Source organism: Malurus melanocephalus, unplaced genomic scaffold, assembly GCF_030028575.1.
Source record: "Malurus melanocephalus ecotype Western Australia unplaced genomic scaffold, MMel_1.1 scaffold_225, whole genome shotgun sequence".
Lineage (NCBI taxonomy): Eukaryota > Metazoa > Chordata > Aves > Passeriformes > Maluridae > Malurus > Malurus melanocephalus.
The window spans coordinates 319,652-335,826 of NW_026623457.1; the positions used below are offsets into that span (position 1 = coordinate 319,652).

Consider the following 16,175-nt stretch of genomic DNA (forward strand, 5'->3'; position numbering starts at 1 on the left):
AGCTGGGAGCCAAGGGGGCTGAACCTCTGCTGAGCAGAAACTGCACCTGGGTAGTGATGAATTCTAGGATTTTTTAACCAAAATGTTGCCAGCATAATGCAGCAACTAAATAAAGAAACATTGCAAGTAAAAACTTACTGACTTCATAGAGGAGGAAGGTAAACAGTAATACTGGACCTGCAAATGATGGATAAAATGATCAAGCTATWTCACTGAGAGACAACCACTCTATGAAGCAGCAGTGTTCAATTTACTAATGTTTCAGCAATTTACGTCTTAAATGCAAAAGTGAACCTCTGCATGAACTGGAGTTTCCTATAAAATAACCTCATTATTTAATCCTGTAAAATGCTCTTCTTTTATTAGCTTAAAATATAAAGCAGTCATATGGTTTCTGTTGTACTGTGATTAAGTTACACAGCTGACATTTCTTTAACTAGTGTTTGTTTCTTTTTATTTGGGTTTCACGATATTAGTTTTCATTTGGATACTGTTCTGCCAAGTTCAGTTGTCAGTTTTAGCCACCTTGTGAAATAATTGGAAAGTGTTATGAGAGAGAATTTTTTATGTTTGTTTAACTAATATGAATTTAACCCCAGGTCAGAAGTATCTGAAAATTGTTAAGTTTTTGATGAGTTTGTTTTGACTTCTTTCAAATAATTTTGCCTCCTTGTAGAATAATTAATTAGCAAATCTCAGAGCACTAAAACCATCACCACATTTTAAATTAACCAGCCTCTTCCAGAGAAATGCCAGTAGGCTGTGGAATATTCTTCTGAAGAGCTGGGCCCAGGCAGTGGGACAGAGAAGAGCTGGCAATGGTGTCACTGTGTGTGTGACAGCTGTTTTGTTGCTGTGTAAAAGGGCTGGAACACTCAGGGCTGTTGACTTTCTGTCTTTTGTAAATCCTCGACTCACAATCAAAAGGGAAATCAAGGCAAGAGTTCCTCGCCTGAAACTTGTTCACCTCGGGATGGGGATGCTGTGCCAGGACAGCCCCTGTGTGTCAACAGATGTTCCCAGGGGATGGGGAACACCCACAGCCTGGTTGTGTTTCCTTAGTGGACTGCACAAACCCAGGCTGCTTTGTTTCAATTATAGTGAGAATGCCATATGAATAATGTGTGTACACCAAATATTGCTTGAATGCTGCAGGACAGTACTCATGGACCCCAATCTGAAGTGTCGGGAGCTTTCACATCACTGATGCTGAGTCTGTTTTAATTCACTCTGCCTGAGCATTTGCACAGAGAACAGCATCCTGTTATCCACACCTATGACTGATAAACAGCTGATATTCTATGGAGCCACTTTTGTAGGAGGTAAAGGAAGTTCAGTCAGCTATCCATAAATTAAAGTTTTACTGTTTGCATGTAAAATTTAGTTTTCCTTCTGTGAGGAAAAAGCTGAGTGAACAGGAGCCTCATGATGTCACAGGGATGACACCACCAGAAACTGCAGCTTGCAAATAATGCACCAATGCAACTAATAATATAAATTATAATAATTTTCTGTACAAAAAAATACATATTTTTGGGTAATATTTTTTGTGGGTAATACATATTTTTTGTGGGTAATATTTAAGCAGCAATAAGAACTAACTGAGAACATACTATGCTTCTTCCACACCGATGAATCATAGCTAGAAATAAGGATAAAACCTCTTCCTCTCAGCTTAAACAGCAAAAAGACATTGGCTCGATTTAACTACGTTTGTTCTGAAGAAAAACTAAAGATACTAATTATCTGTCTGAAGTTTCAGTCAAAAGTTACTGGAGTATATCTGGACTGAGATTTTCCACACAAAATTTACACTGGGATTTAGGTATTCATGTTTGTAATTCTCAATGATTACATTTATTCGATATTGTTGCCAATTTTTTTCTATGCCTTTTTATTTTAATAATTAAACAGCTCTCCATAAATTTTACCTTGCCAAATTAGCTGTTCAGGTTTGCTGTTTGTTGCATGGATCAAATTGTCTTTTGATGAATTGTCTGCACTGTTTGTTCTCTGGCAAAACCGTACCTGCAGTTTGCAAGCAAACAGCATTTCAGCTCAGCAAGGGGCACTGAGGTGTATTTTAAAATGTGCACGACAGAAAGAAAATAGTCTGTAAACCTTGGTTTACTGAGATTTTTAAATCATCTGAGCAGGTCAGGCGAGAGCTCCAGCTGGCTCGAGACAGATTATCTCAAAGATGATAGCGCCCATGTCAACAAACGCTTCACTGCAGAATTCTCTACAGAAGTTTCTGCACATTAAAGACAGGAAGAGCTGACATGTCCAGCTTGCCACAACCTGGGGGAGGGAGTTCCAAAGCAGCAGAAAGCAGATCTTTACTTGTGCTGCCTTTTCTCTGCCTGTCCTCCCCATTTTTTATGAAGTAGTAGGGCTGGGCTGACACATCCTATTCACAGTGGGGCAGCTGAACTGAGGTTGACATTGAAATGTATTTTGCTTGTCAAAGCCATCACAATAGGCAATTTCAGAACCGATGAATTAATATTATTAACATTAATTATATTCTTCATATTAATATGAATGAATAATATAAATATTTTCAATATCTTGTGGTTGGTTTCACCAGTAAATGGCATTTTGTAAACACCAACATTCCAACATCATCTACAAGAAAATTCCCTTTCCAGGTGAAAACCTTCTGGTATCTCCTAGTGAATATCTCTGAGAAAGTCTGACAGAGCTGGGACAGGAACACAAAGCTCCTTCCTGTAAACCTTGTGCTTGGTCACATTTCCCATGGTTCCTTACACACATGTAACCTTCCCCTCTTACCTATCTGGAGACATTGTTCAGCTGCAGTAGGAAGGCATTTCTTGGTGGTTTGGGGAGATTTTTGACTTTGGCAGTTCCTTGCCAAAAGGCAGTTTGCTCAAARCTCCTATGGCTGAACCTATACCTTCATCTGTCAAACAAAAATCAATTTRTAGTATGTTTAACCAAGCAATCTGACATGATAAAACCATACCTAAATTAGTACCAGAATTTGAGGTTAGCACAACCTTTTGGTTTTAWATCCCCAGATTAATTAGTCCTGATGAGAGGCTCATTAGCTAAAGCACAGAGCCACACTAACACAGCTGCACTGTTTTGAGAATCCCTGCTRAATACTAAATACTTCAGACAGTACTGTGCCCACTCAGTGGTGTTAGTTTATTCCTGAGCATGATATTGTGTCCCTTACTTACCTCTTACATTGTCCTTCTCTGATTCCCTTCCAACCTGACACATTATTATGTATTTTCTGATCCCTGAGTCATCCTTGCCTCTAATTCATTATCCCTTGACAGTGTTAACTACAAATCTTTCATATTTAGTGGACTGTTGCAAAAAGTTTAATAAATATTCATGCTAATCAAAAGTGCACAAGGCAGATCTGATGGCTGAACTCGGTCAAAATGCATACCTAGATTAGGAGATAGTCCTGATACACAGACCAGACCCTTTGGATTTCAAGTAAATGCATCTCATTCCCGACATTTCTTTCCTGCACATGTTGCAGAACCGCACTTCTTCCTTTTTTTTTTTTTTTTTTTTTTCTTTTTTTTTGTTTCAGTTTTTTTACAGAAATTCAACAGTCTCCTCATTGCCAACCCGTCCAGACAATGTCTTGCCTTTACTCTGTCCCTTTGTATCACTCCATTGCTATCAGATGGGAAAGAGCCAAAGAGGAATGCCTGCTTGTATCTTACACCAGTTTCTGCTTTTCTCTCTTCTTGTATCCCTCTTTTATTCTGGTGTTTCCCAAGCATAAACAACAAAAGTCTTACATCTTTTCAGTAAAACCACCTGAAGCAACCAAGCCACCAAGAGGGATTCCCATCCCCAGCTCTGAGTGTGTCTCTATACTTTTCTAATGATTTTTCTTTCAATCTGGTCCCATAATGAGCACTCATGAAGAAACCCATTTCTTTACACAACCAGAGCTGGCATAGATCATTGCTGTGCAGCTGAGCCTTAGAGCTCTCTGTCACTAATTCTGCAGTGACAGAGGAGTTTGAATTTGTTTCTGAGTTTCCTGSTCATGACTATCTCACCATAGTGAATGCTGCCCTAAATCCAGTCCCAGAATCAGAGAATCCAAGGATGTTTTGGATGGGAAGGGACCTTAAATACCATCTAGCTCCATCCCTCTGCCATGGGCAGGGAACCTTCCGCTAGACCACTTTGCTCAGAGCCCCATCCAGCCTGACCTTGAGCATCTCCAGGGATGGGAAGTCCACAAGCTCTCAGGGCAACCTATCCTGTATCTTAAAAAAAAAAAAAAAAAAATGCTTCCTTATATCCTAACCTCTTTCAGTTTAAAACCATCACCTCCTGTCCTATCATTCCATGCCTTGTGCAAAGTCCCTCTCTGGCTCTCTTGCAGCCCCGCTTTAGGCACTGAAAGGCTGCTGCAAAATCTCACTTCTGCAGGCTGAACTGGGCAGCCTCAGCCCTCACAGGAGAGGTGCTCCTGCCCTCTCAACAACTTATTGGCCGCCCTCTGGGCTGGTATCTCTTGCTACTCAAATAGCTACTTATTTTGGATTTTTGAAGTTCTTCAATAACATTTTTGTGACACAAAAAGTTCAGAGAATAACTTTGAAATGCTTTATGGAATTGTTTTCATTATCATTACCAAATTCTGCTACACACAGTGATAGCACAACTTGTGGAGGGTGTTGCAGGATGCATCCCTCAATAGCTGGTAAAAGACATTTTAGAGAATCTCGTGATCTGATAAAGATGTTCTCCTTGTTCGTGAGGAGGGAGGGACTTGGCTAAAGTCACACCTAAATTACGCAAGCACACCTTGTCACCCCCACAGCCCGGTGCTTTTTTTTGTGCTTAAGAATGAGAACTGGCACTTTTCCAAGGAGGTGTGTCAGAGGTAAGTGAACATGGCACTGAAGTATCCTATTGTGTTGTAACAGTCTTAATGGAGACCCGAAGGTGTGTCCCCGCCTTTATAAATACCGCGCTGCTTTTCCAACGAGCTCCAACGCTTCCAAAAGAGGGGAATTGCATCGGGAGTTGTGTTTGGGTATCTCCGAGATCCGTGCAAGGTATGTCTCTCAGTTATCTTACTTTTGCACTGTTCCACTTGCAGCAGAAGGTTGCTGCCAAATCTTTATTCATTTTAATGTTATTGTTTGCTGTGTTTGCAGCAGAACTGTAAATCCCATATGAGATTCCCTAAAGAGGGGTTTATGGAGTGAAAATTTGTGTGTAGTATAAGGCATGAAGCAAGTCGAGCAAGAACTAAGTGGGGCCTGCTCACGTATGCCACTGCCTAAGTATTCTGCATAATTCTAAATTTATGTTACTAAAGATGTTTGCAGATAACTGAATGTTCAGATGGATTCCTTACTAACATGGCCGCACATGAATTTCTCTTTTCTAACCCAAAAACTTGTCTGCAGAAATGACTATGATGGAAACATTAAAAAAAAAAAAATACGTTCAGCGATGTAATCATCAAAATGCCAGATTTAAACCCTGCTCTGATCCTGAAAGCTTTATAAAGACAAACACCTACAGAAATGATTGTGCTCTTTGCAGATGCAGAGATCAGATTGATAATAATTTGCTAACTAGCTACATTTGAAAACTGAAGTTGCAGATTTATCCCTGGAATTCATTGGCTTTAAACACAGCCCAGTACACCGCAGGTTTTCTACAAAAGCAAAAAGGTAATTTTGTTTGTTTAGCCATTGAGGTGGAAAAGAATGCATCAATAGTTACTTTTTGATGTCTGGAGAGCTTACCATAACTTTGTTTCAGAGCAAATTTGAAATACTGGCATAACCATTGAATTACAGTGATTTTCAGGATGCCTATGAAATAGTTTTTCTCAACTTGCATCAAATGGTTTCCTTTCTGTCTGGCATATTTTTGAAGAAYAGCCGGAGGTTGGAGTAAAAAATGCTTATGAACCATTTTGCAAAACAAGAGATTGTGGGAACAACTGATTTATTGTTATAACTTAAGATACACATCTGAGATTGACAAATCCCAGGTTCAAATTCCTTCTCCAACTGCAATAGAGATTTTAATTAAGGTACCTYAGTCAATGGGCAGCAGCATGTCCTGGCAGTGATTCTTCTGTCCCCCGTTGCACAGATAGCTGAGTGACTGAAAGTAAGCTTTCAAAGATAATTCATAATGGTTCTAGACACTTACAAAGCTAATTCATAATGGTTCTAGAAACCAGGTATTATTTACAGAAAGGACAGATCATTTTGCTGATAACATCACTTCAGTAGATATCAAAGAACAGTGCCATGCCATGTCGGAAAAACTTCAACTGTCAAATGTAATCCAGAATTAAGTGAAAATGTTTTTATCTTTTTGTTTGTTTATTTCTTTATTTTGAAGGCAGATAACAAGCAGAGCAGAGACCATGAGGATCAAAAGCTTTGGACTCCTTTGTGTGTTGATGCTTGTCTCCCAGATGCTACTAGCCAACTGTGAAAGACAGAAGGAAAGAAAAAAGGGGAGACAAGGCATAGAACATGGTGGGAAAAACCAGAAAGAATCTGACCAAGGAAATGAAAAAGGGCAGAAGTCAAAAGGAGGAAAATCATCTCCTAAAGGCAAGTTTGAAACCAAAGAAAATGCTGAGTGCACCTGGTCAGTGACGGACACGAATGCTGTTACCGTGCATGTGCGGTGCAAGCACGGTGCCAGTGAGTTCTGGTGTGAATTCTCTGGAGACCCCTCTAGCTGTGCACAGTATGCAGCAAACCAGAAATCCTACTGGAAACAAATCTCCAGATCCCTAAAGAARCAGAAGCAGATCTGTCAAGACCCCAAAAGTGTACTAAAATCTAAACTGTGTAGGAAAGGCTCACGAAGTGCTCACCTCAAGTTGACTCACTCAAGCCTCCTAACAGCAGAGGGTCCTGCCAAAGAGGACACAGTGCATCACCCCAAAGAGGCTGCTCAGACTCCAGCAGATGCCTCTGTGACTGAAAACAGGCTAGAGCCCAGCCCTCCAGACTGTGTGGAAGATGTAGATTACATTGACCAGAAGAAGGTGGCTGAGGAATACTGTCCTGAAGGCTTGCTTTCTTTCTGCAAGTTTTTTATCACKATGGTCCAAGACAAGCGATGCTGAGGAGGTGTTTCTAAGGCTCTGAATCATGAAAATCTGGTCTTATCTAAGTTGCTGCAAACCATTCCAGATTTTATTCTCATGTTATATAGTGTATATAAGCAAGAAGGARTATATTTTTCTGATTTTGTATATACACAACAGACTGCACTTAACACAGTTGAAGATGCTATAGRTGCTGAGTGCCCACAGATTGCTACCCAAGGGATGTGTTACCAGTGGATGTTACRTACCCTGTGCAGAAGTGTATCAGTGTGTCCTTGGCCCTCTTTGAGCTGTGCTAGCCAAAGTGRTGAACTCAGTGCCATGCACTTCCTGGTTATGTACCATGCTTTTGACATAAAAATTATTGAGGAAAATAAACTTCAAAATACATTAAAAATATTCCCTCTCTCTCTCTCTGTGTTCTATTAGATTTCTCTGTAAGTACTAAGTCTTTGTCAAAGAGTGATCTTTCACAGTAATGAGGTAAAGTGTTGTTAATAAAGCAATTTTAGAAATACTTTTGCAGCTTTGCAGACTTCAGCTTTTGAYAGGGTGCCACATTATCATTAGATTTTCATCATTATAGTAATGAAGGGCAATGAGATTTTCTGTTTTTTCAGTAAGTGTGCAAATCTTTAGTTTTTTTAATCTCACCAGAGGATGTCAGAACACTTTGAAAACATCTGTTYCCTCTTTTCTCCTACAGTGAAGCACTTTGTACTGATTTCTGGCAGGTAAACAGAGATACAGGGTTAGAATGAGTTATACAAGTTTGTACATGGGCCCAGGACTGGATCCCTCATTCAACAGCTAAAGAGTACATATTCAACACCTCCTGTACTGTATTTTGTAATTCCATGTTTTTTTATCTTTCTGCATGGACTACATTAATATTTTTCTGTTCATTAAACTTCATCTGTATTTTAAAAAACAGCCAAACAAAAACCTGCAACAAAAAACTCCACYCAAAACTCCAAGAACAAAGATTTTACAAAATGTAGACCCATATAATGACAACTAATCTTTGCTAATTTTTGAAACTTCAGCTAGAAGAAATGTAAAATGCAACTTAAACTTTGTTGCAGATCTGAGCACAGAAGTATGGAACTCTGCTTGTGGTCCACTTGAAAAAACTTGAAATTTCATGAAAAGCAATTTCCCTGACCATTTCTGGGAAATTGAATTAGTGTTTCAGTTTGTTGAGAAAATGTAATCCATTTCCTTCTGTAAATCCGTCATTGCAAGAATATTTTCAAGATGGGTAGTTATGAGTTGAAMCTGGGATGCTGTTATTAGTCAGGCAAACTGTGTTTGAGATGGATTCAGATGCATTTTACCAAGTACAAATGGCAAGAAAGAAGCAGGTTCYTCTTACTGAAGTCCCAGTCTCTGCATGCGCTGTGGAAACATTGGCTGTTACCAGACTGTGCAGCATAAATTTGGTTGGACTGGTGCCCACAGCAAAGCAAAATTCCARTAAAAAGGGGCATCAATACCAATACCTGTGGAGGCTGGGAGACATAGGTGTTTTTGTGCCAAGCAGGGTGGRAAAACAGCCACCAGCTCCTTATTATGAAGGTCAATACATAAATACAGAGAGGCCAGGTAAGCTGCAGCTGCTAGACACTTTCTGTSTCAGCTTACACCCCCTCACATTAGGAGATAACTGAAATAAGAAAGTCAAAAATGCACAGGAAGTATTAGGAGATTTATTTGGCCCAAGCCATCATGCACTGCAGTAATTAATTACTAATGTTCACTCTGGTGTACAGACACCTCTATTAGTTCCAGGTCATACCCAGAGCACTGGGCAGGCCTGCCTTAAGAGGTTCACTTGCTCCAGATATTTTGGAAAATGTCCAATCCTACCTGCCCTTAGCTGCTGTTACCCTTGGGAGCACCATGGTGAGTTCTTTGTGCCTGGAGCACGATTGCTTCTCTGAGTTTCCAGAAGGCACTGCTCTCCTGTGGCTGCCAGCCAGCCAGGCACAGCAGGCTGGTGACAAATCCCAGAGCAAATTCCAGCCGGGATTCCAGAGCTGTGAGTTACATCTCTGTGTGCAGGACTGTCAGCTCCYGGACCCACGTGCTGCAGTTGCACGTTCCTCTCCAGGGATGCACTAGATTTCTTCTGCCTCATCTTCTTGTTTCCAATCAGGGTTGCCTTTTATCTTCAYGTTTTGCTCTTTTCAGGAGGAAAACATGCTCGTCCTTGGCAGTTCATGGTGCATTTCACCTGCAATGCAAGCACTGGTGCAAGGACAGTGTGGAGCATAAGCAGAAAAAAGGGATCCCTGTGCAGTCTTTTTCCTCGCAAGGTGGGTGAATGTGAGAGTGAAAATCTCAAAACTGTCTCAGCCAAAGTGTGGAATTCTTTACTTCCACGGGTGTGTAGTTTTACTGCTCTTCAGAAGGGTGAATTTCAGAATAGCAGGGTCTGAAGCAAACATACTTGGAGTCAAATTTCATTACAGCCTTTTCTCTAATTGTACTAATCACAACTCTGTGGTTAAGAGGATCCAAGATGTCATTGCACTCACCAATGCTGGTGTTTCAGCCAACATCCACAAAGCAATCACTTGACAGCAATCACACATGAGCCTTTCTTTGGGGCATTTATAGAGACACTGAAGTCAGTATAACTTGGGTGATTCTGGAGTCGAGCAATTTAACATTAAAAAAAATCTTTCCTGGTATTGTTCATCTTAGGACCTCTGCTCATTATGGAAAAGTTCACAGCTGAGCTCCATTTYCTGACTCCTTGTCCCAGGGGCACTCGTTGTCATTGGGTCAGAACTTCATGTTTGAAGAACTTGATTGCTGTAACTTTTCTAACACCTTTTCTATCAGGGCAGGCAGGACCACAATGAAGGAAGCAATGAAAGGGTTTAAATTCTGACTGTGGGGTCCAAGTCCTCTGTCCTACCGTATTGAAATCATAACAATCTCAGTTTATTAGTGTTAACATGAGCTATGGAAAAATCAGCCCCATTTTACACCTGGGGAAACAAAGTACAGGATGGCTGGGTGACCTTGACAATCATGGGAAAAAAAAATCAGTGGCTGGTTCAGCAACCAGAGGTCTGGAATTCCAGTGGTTCCCTTCTCCCACACCTCATGATAACACCATTCTGCACAAGAACTGAATGGRTTTATTGCTGAAGTTACTCAGCTAATTTCTAGGTATTCTAAAATTATTGGGAAAATCTTTGTGAAAAATTAGCTTACTTTCTATAGTTTGTTTCCAGACAACCTTGGGTATTATAATTTGAATATTTACTTGGGAAGGAAGATAAGGCATTTGAAGACAGGAAACTCATTTTAGCTTCAGAGATGAAGTTTCTCTTCCCTTGCAAGATGGAATATATCACCATATATTATCTCCTAACATACGATGTTTTTTTCTGGAAAAATTTCATGTTTCTTTGTATGCATTAGGAAATGGGAAGACATTGTTAATGCCCAGCAAATAGCTCTGGCAGTGCAGCACTGCCTAAAAATCTGTAAAATTTCAGCTCCTTCAAAGTTTTATTCATTACTATTTACTGCAGTGTATTTTACTCCCTTTTTCATACATAATTTCATTTGAATGCRTTTCCGTTCCTTTTGCAACCTCCTTTATTCATTTACCACTTTGGAAACAGGACAGATTACATATCTAATCTCACAGGTTGCTTGACTGCTTGAAGGAGAATAGAACCGAGTGACTCAACCTTTCTGCTTCCAGGAGTTCCCCACCCTCCTGCTCCCCCGAGGGGGCCAATGGGTATCTGCCACCTGATATCAGCTCACCTGGATCTGGCCAACCATAGCAGAGACAGTGTTCAGACAAGACACATTTCACACTGCYCTGCTCGCTCTGTGTAGACAGAGCTGAACCTAGATAATAAATTCCACTCCCTTTGCCACTTTTGCCTTGGTTTTTTTCTGATGCTGCCCTGAGCAAAGCAGCTCAACACTTGTTGGTTGCTGCTGCACCTCGCTCGTACCTTAGCTGGGTTTGCATTCCAGTTCAATATATTACATAGTTTGTTCCCCGGGCTGTTCCAAATGTGATACCACACCAGGAACTGATCAAAAGGAAAAATCCAGCTTCAAGGATGGGAAATTTAGCTAAAGTTCCAGTCTGCAGGGGTTCTTTGCAATYTCATCACTGGGATGATGCTCCTGACGAGAGCATGTGTGTCCTCTGCTTGCTATCACCACACATGCTGCAAATCCTAGGGAATTTCTGTGCTCTAACATCCTGGAACTTCTTTCTGCTCCCTCCTTGACCAAGCAGGGGGACTCTGAACCCTGGCTACAGTCACCACCTCTCTTCAAAGAGCCAGAGAGGGAAGATGGAGTGCAAGATGCCAAATGAGGATGGAGTTATCAGACACTGAACACCTGGAGGGCTCAGAGGGAAATCTGTGYCTCTCCTGCTCCTTGCAYTGCCATGAGTGCAGTGAGACAATAYATRGTCACACATAAAGAGAGGGGACTGGCCACATCAGAAAGATTTTCACCTGCTTGCAGGGCTTTGTAGCAGAAAAAGATGCAGTGGGCCCAGCTTATCTCTTTTACAAGGATGGATACATAAGGGATTTCTTTGGAAACATGCTGCTATCCATGTAAAGCATTTGCTTTATCCAGCTACTAGAACTTCTTCCAAACTTGCTGATCAATCCCACTAGAAATASCTGGCTTTTAAAGAAGGGATGATGAGAGTGGAACAGAAGTGAAGAGGGCCCATCAAGCCAATGTTACCTGTCTGCCTTGGCCACAGATCACACCAGGCCCTGGGTGGAAATGATAAACTTAATTAACCCAACGCTCCCAGTGGAACATGTAACTCTCACRCTGATTTCCAGGCAACAAACAGACACATCAAAGGGAATTTGTTATACAGTGAGAGCCTGTGACRTGTTCAAAACTGTCCACCACTGTATGGTGCCTTGTGTATGCCAAGGAAGAGGAGAGTTGTTCCAGCCAGCCAGAATGTTTGATGTTAAAAGTAATCTTAAAATTCAGGAATTACAATTTTATCTGTAACAGGAATGTGTTCTATACATGCATAATATGTGCACTAATTATATGTAGTTAGTGTGCTTAGATAATAAAATATTATTTAAATAATGGGAGTTATCTTTCCATCTTTTGCCTGAAGGTGCTGTGGTCACTCTAGAGRTGGTGTGATTCCCTGAAAAATCTTGCTCTGCTTTTGGGCTATTCCACAGCAGCTGAATGCCTGCAGATGTACGTGCCATGGTGTCTCTAGAGCTCCCAGGCCACTGTCACTGGCCATGAGCTGAGGACATGAGCTGATGATGTCCTGGCCAGTGTCCAGGGAGGTGATTACACTGTGCTGCCCAAGCTCTTCTCAGAATTTCAATCAGATGCAGCTTTTTTCACTGAATTACACTGTTTTCTGCTCTGTTAATGCCCCAGTGTGGCTGATTCCATGTAGGAGGGGACTGGGAGAATATTTACTGAGGTCCCCTAAGCATGAAGGAGTTGTTAAGGCAATTTCTGACTGTTATTTATAGAGAAGACATTAAAAAACAAATAAAAAGTTAAAAGTGATGGTATAAAAATAAAAGCAGAAAAATTTTTGTTTTCAGAGAAACAGATTTAATATTAACAATTAGAAATGTAGTCTTTGTGTCCAGTGTTTTTACCTTGAACATCCTTGTGCTTGATATTTCCTTTATACTACAGWCCACAGAATCCTATCAAAATCTTTGCTCTCCCAGTTTAAGTAAGGCTTAAAAACATAAATTTGGTCCACATCAGCATTTCAAAAGTCAAATTCCAAACACAAAGAGCCCCCTATTTAYCATAACTTTAAAAATTTCATTCTAACCCAATCTCATAGGGGGATGCACAGCTTTAGAGYGCTTTAAACTGTGAGCAGAGAGATACCAGGCAATCAAATCTGAGCGGTATCAGTAAAAAATACATTTGTAAAGCTGACTTTTTCAAACTAAAATGAGTGAAAATGTACTTGCAAAAGAAATGCTAAGAAATGATCACATGGAATTTGGTAGGAGTGATGCTCARTGGTGAATAAAAGTATAATTCCCAGAAAACAGAGGCTGGTAATGTAGGAGCTTGTGATTCCAGTTCATACTTGCATGGTTCATCTGAATTTGCCCCATACTTGCCCCTGAAGACAGATGTGGCAAGAACACAGCTGACATTTCCTTTACTGCATTGGCTTCAGCCAACAGAAAGCTATTTCAAGATTAAAGCTCACTTACTTTCCTCAGAGCATCATTCTACATATCATCCTTCCTATCTCTYGGATGTTGAATTTGACTTGTCTTTGCATTTGTATTCCTCGAGCAACCTCGTGTTTTCCTGCTGAGCTCCACCYGTTTACACAAGAACGCTCTTTTCRAGGACTTTTGTCTATKTGATRYGAATGAAGCTCCTCTGGACTTGCAYAAGTGCTGCTCAGAAGTAACTTKGGCTGGCAGTAGGATTAATCTTACCCTTAGAAATAGCTACTGTAGTTTACTATTGATGTGTAAGTCACAGGTGGCCAAATAATTAGGTGTTTGCAAATAGAATTATTTGAAAAACTGAAAACAGGATAAAAAGAGAAAGTAGCAAAGGCACAATCAATGCCTGCCTCTGAAAAGCTCTCTTTTTCCACATTTTTGTATGTAAAATATTTTAAGCCATTGTTTTCAGGCTTCTTGATGAATGCAAGACACAGCTGCTGCAGGAGCTCAGCAAACACTCCTGACCCCACAGACACCTGAGCTGATGGATAGGGAACAGYTGGCTGCCTAAAAAGGTCCAAACTTATTCTTTCTGTCTGGTTTTGTGACTGGGACATCCGGTTATCTTGGAGTGTTATTCCCACTCTTAGGCCGGCAGCTCCTGATTTTTGCTGATGATGGGACATTCTCAAGGGTGTTACTCTTTTGCAGCCCAAAATTCACCTGATCATKGGTAGTGAGCAGCAGTCTAATCCTGTGGCTGCTGTCACAGTATTCCTCCTAATTTAAATAYAGAAGGAAGCAAATTTCCCTGTTTGCAGCAACACTTGCAATGTTTGCTTCCTTTAGGCATGTTTTTACAAGTTTAAACGTTCTTGTTACTGCAACCAGCTATGATGAGTTACTRCTCATCACAGTCACCTCATATTTCATCCACCAATTGCAGGTGTGCAAGAGACCACAACATATCTGATGTTTGCAAGCAACACCTTCCAGACCAGACAATTTCAAGTCCTACTTTCTCACTTCTATTTGCCTTGGCCGTGTTTCCAAATGCCTCTGGTGCTCAGAAGTCAATCAACATGCTCTAAAACTTGGCCTCTGAACTCTTACTGCAATAAGAAAAGATATTTTCATGGAATCTGGTAGTCTCGGGGTTTATCCACCAGTTGATGAGTTAGAGGGAGCTGAATTATGTTCCAGAACTCTGATGGAGGCTGTTTATTGCTCTCTCTGCTGTGTTCCATTTGGTCATATGGTAGGAAATCACCAAACAGACACACTACTGGTGCACAGAATACAACAAGAACAATCTGGGCAGTGCATTGCAGTGCAGACTGTTCAGGAGCCTCAGGARCTCCAGGCTGGAGTTATAAAAGAAATCTGCTTTGAAGATCATTGTAGAAAAAGGATTAGCAGTGCTCCTTTTGTACCCAGTTGATTTATTGCACACCGAATATGCATCTGTCTGGAAACAAGCAGGACATATGAACAATGTTTTCTTTGCTGTTCCAGAATCCAGCTTGCTTCACTGAGATTTGAGGAGACTTCTCACTGAGAGGTCAACAGGCAGTGAAGTCTGTCTGATAAAGATACCATTACTGGTGAGATGCTTGCTAAAATCCAGTTTGGAAAAAACTTTCAAAAATACCCTTTTTCACCCACACCCATGTGCCTCTTTTGTGGTCAGCATCTCAAAATCCATGACTGGTGGATGCAAAAATGAAACAAGCCAGTAATCCCAGCCACCACTGTGCTCAGACTTTTAAAATGAACAAACCCTTTGTTTGCATGAATTTCAAACCCTTTGATTTTCTGAGCAATGTGAAAAATTATGTGTTTTCTACATCCACATTTAAATCACAGAAATTTGTATCTTGCCAGAAATATCTTCCTTGGCCTCACTGCTGTTTTAGATTTCTAGACTACACTGTAGCTCTGCAGTATTCATCCTGCCTTGGAGCCATGCACCACATTCCAAGGAAGAKCCCATAGATGGAGGTTAATCCCTTTAATACACCTTACAGCTGAACTTWGCTTGTGCTTCCACTTCAGAGAAGACATGAATTCAAGTTAAATGCTGATGGAGTACTCCACAGTTATCACAAAGATGTWCATATAAAATATTTGCCTTCACCCACATTTTTGGAAAAATCAAAAAGCAACAATAATGTAACAATAGAATCAAATAATGGTAGCTGGTGCAAGACATTTTGTTCAATGGCCATTCATGTGAAGAGGTGGATCAAATGTGGAATGAAATACTCAAACAGTCACACCTAAGATTTCAGTTTAGTTAAAGCCTACAGTTATTCACTACTCTTTCATTTTTYATTATCTATGAATGAAGAAAGATGAAGTGCCTCGGGACGTGAGGGACGTGTTYGACTGCGTGTAACCAAATATTTGCTGTGCTTAGTTACAAGCAGCAGTTCAGAGCACCCTAATGGGGAAAGGTGTTGGTGCTTTGGATCAGCTGTGGCAAGACCTGGGACAGGAATGAGATGGGAAATAATGAAAAGCAGCAGAGCAGCAGCAATGGTCACACTGAGCAGCTCTGCAGAAGGCAGTGGGGCACATTGCATGGGCTCAGCTCACCAACAATCCTGCACAGGCACTCTCAGACACAGGGGCCATCTGAGGATGCTGAACACCTTGTTTGCTAAYAAGGGAGCAAAAACCTGTTAAAATAAAAACTGTGGCGAGAGGGGGCAAGAGAAACCTGTTGCAGCATGGTTTTCCTTTGGGGAAATAAACTGTAAGACCAACGTGCRTGGCCTTGCCTGAACTTCATCAATGTTTCCATCAAGAAGCATAGTCCCAGATTTCTCTGAGGACTGCAGCATTCACCCTGGGTTCTG

At 40.9% G+C, this 16,175-nt stretch overlaps 1 protein-coding gene across 4 annotated transcripts; it reads left to right on the top strand.

Moving 5' to 3' along the window:
* The first annotated feature begins 4,932 nt into the window (after nucleotides 1-4,932).
* On the top strand, nucleotides 4,933-8,026 carry FGFBP1 (fibroblast growth factor binding protein 1). 4 transcript variants are annotated; one of them, XM_057374459.1, is made up of 3 exons: nucleotides 5,007-5,069; nucleotides 5,566-5,696; nucleotides 6,382-8,026. In XM_057374459.1, exon 3 carries the CDS (start codon nucleotides 6,407-6,409, stop codon nucleotides 7,121-7,123), a length of 717 nt encoding a protein of 238 aa, XP_057230442.1. In that variant the 5' UTR covers nucleotides 5,007-5,069; nucleotides 5,566-5,696; nucleotides 6,382-6,406; the 3' UTR covers nucleotides 7,124-8,026. The 4 variants fall into 4 exon arrangements, with proteins under 4 accessions (XP_057230445.1, XP_057230442.1, XP_057230444.1 ...); XM_057374461.1 differs by having other exon boundaries at nucleotides 6,386-8,026; XM_057374462.1 differs by lacking the exon at nucleotides 5,566-5,696 and having other exon boundaries at nucleotides 4,933-5,069; nucleotides 6,382-8,023.
* The last annotated feature ends 8,149 nt before the right edge of the window (nucleotides 8,027-16,175 follow it).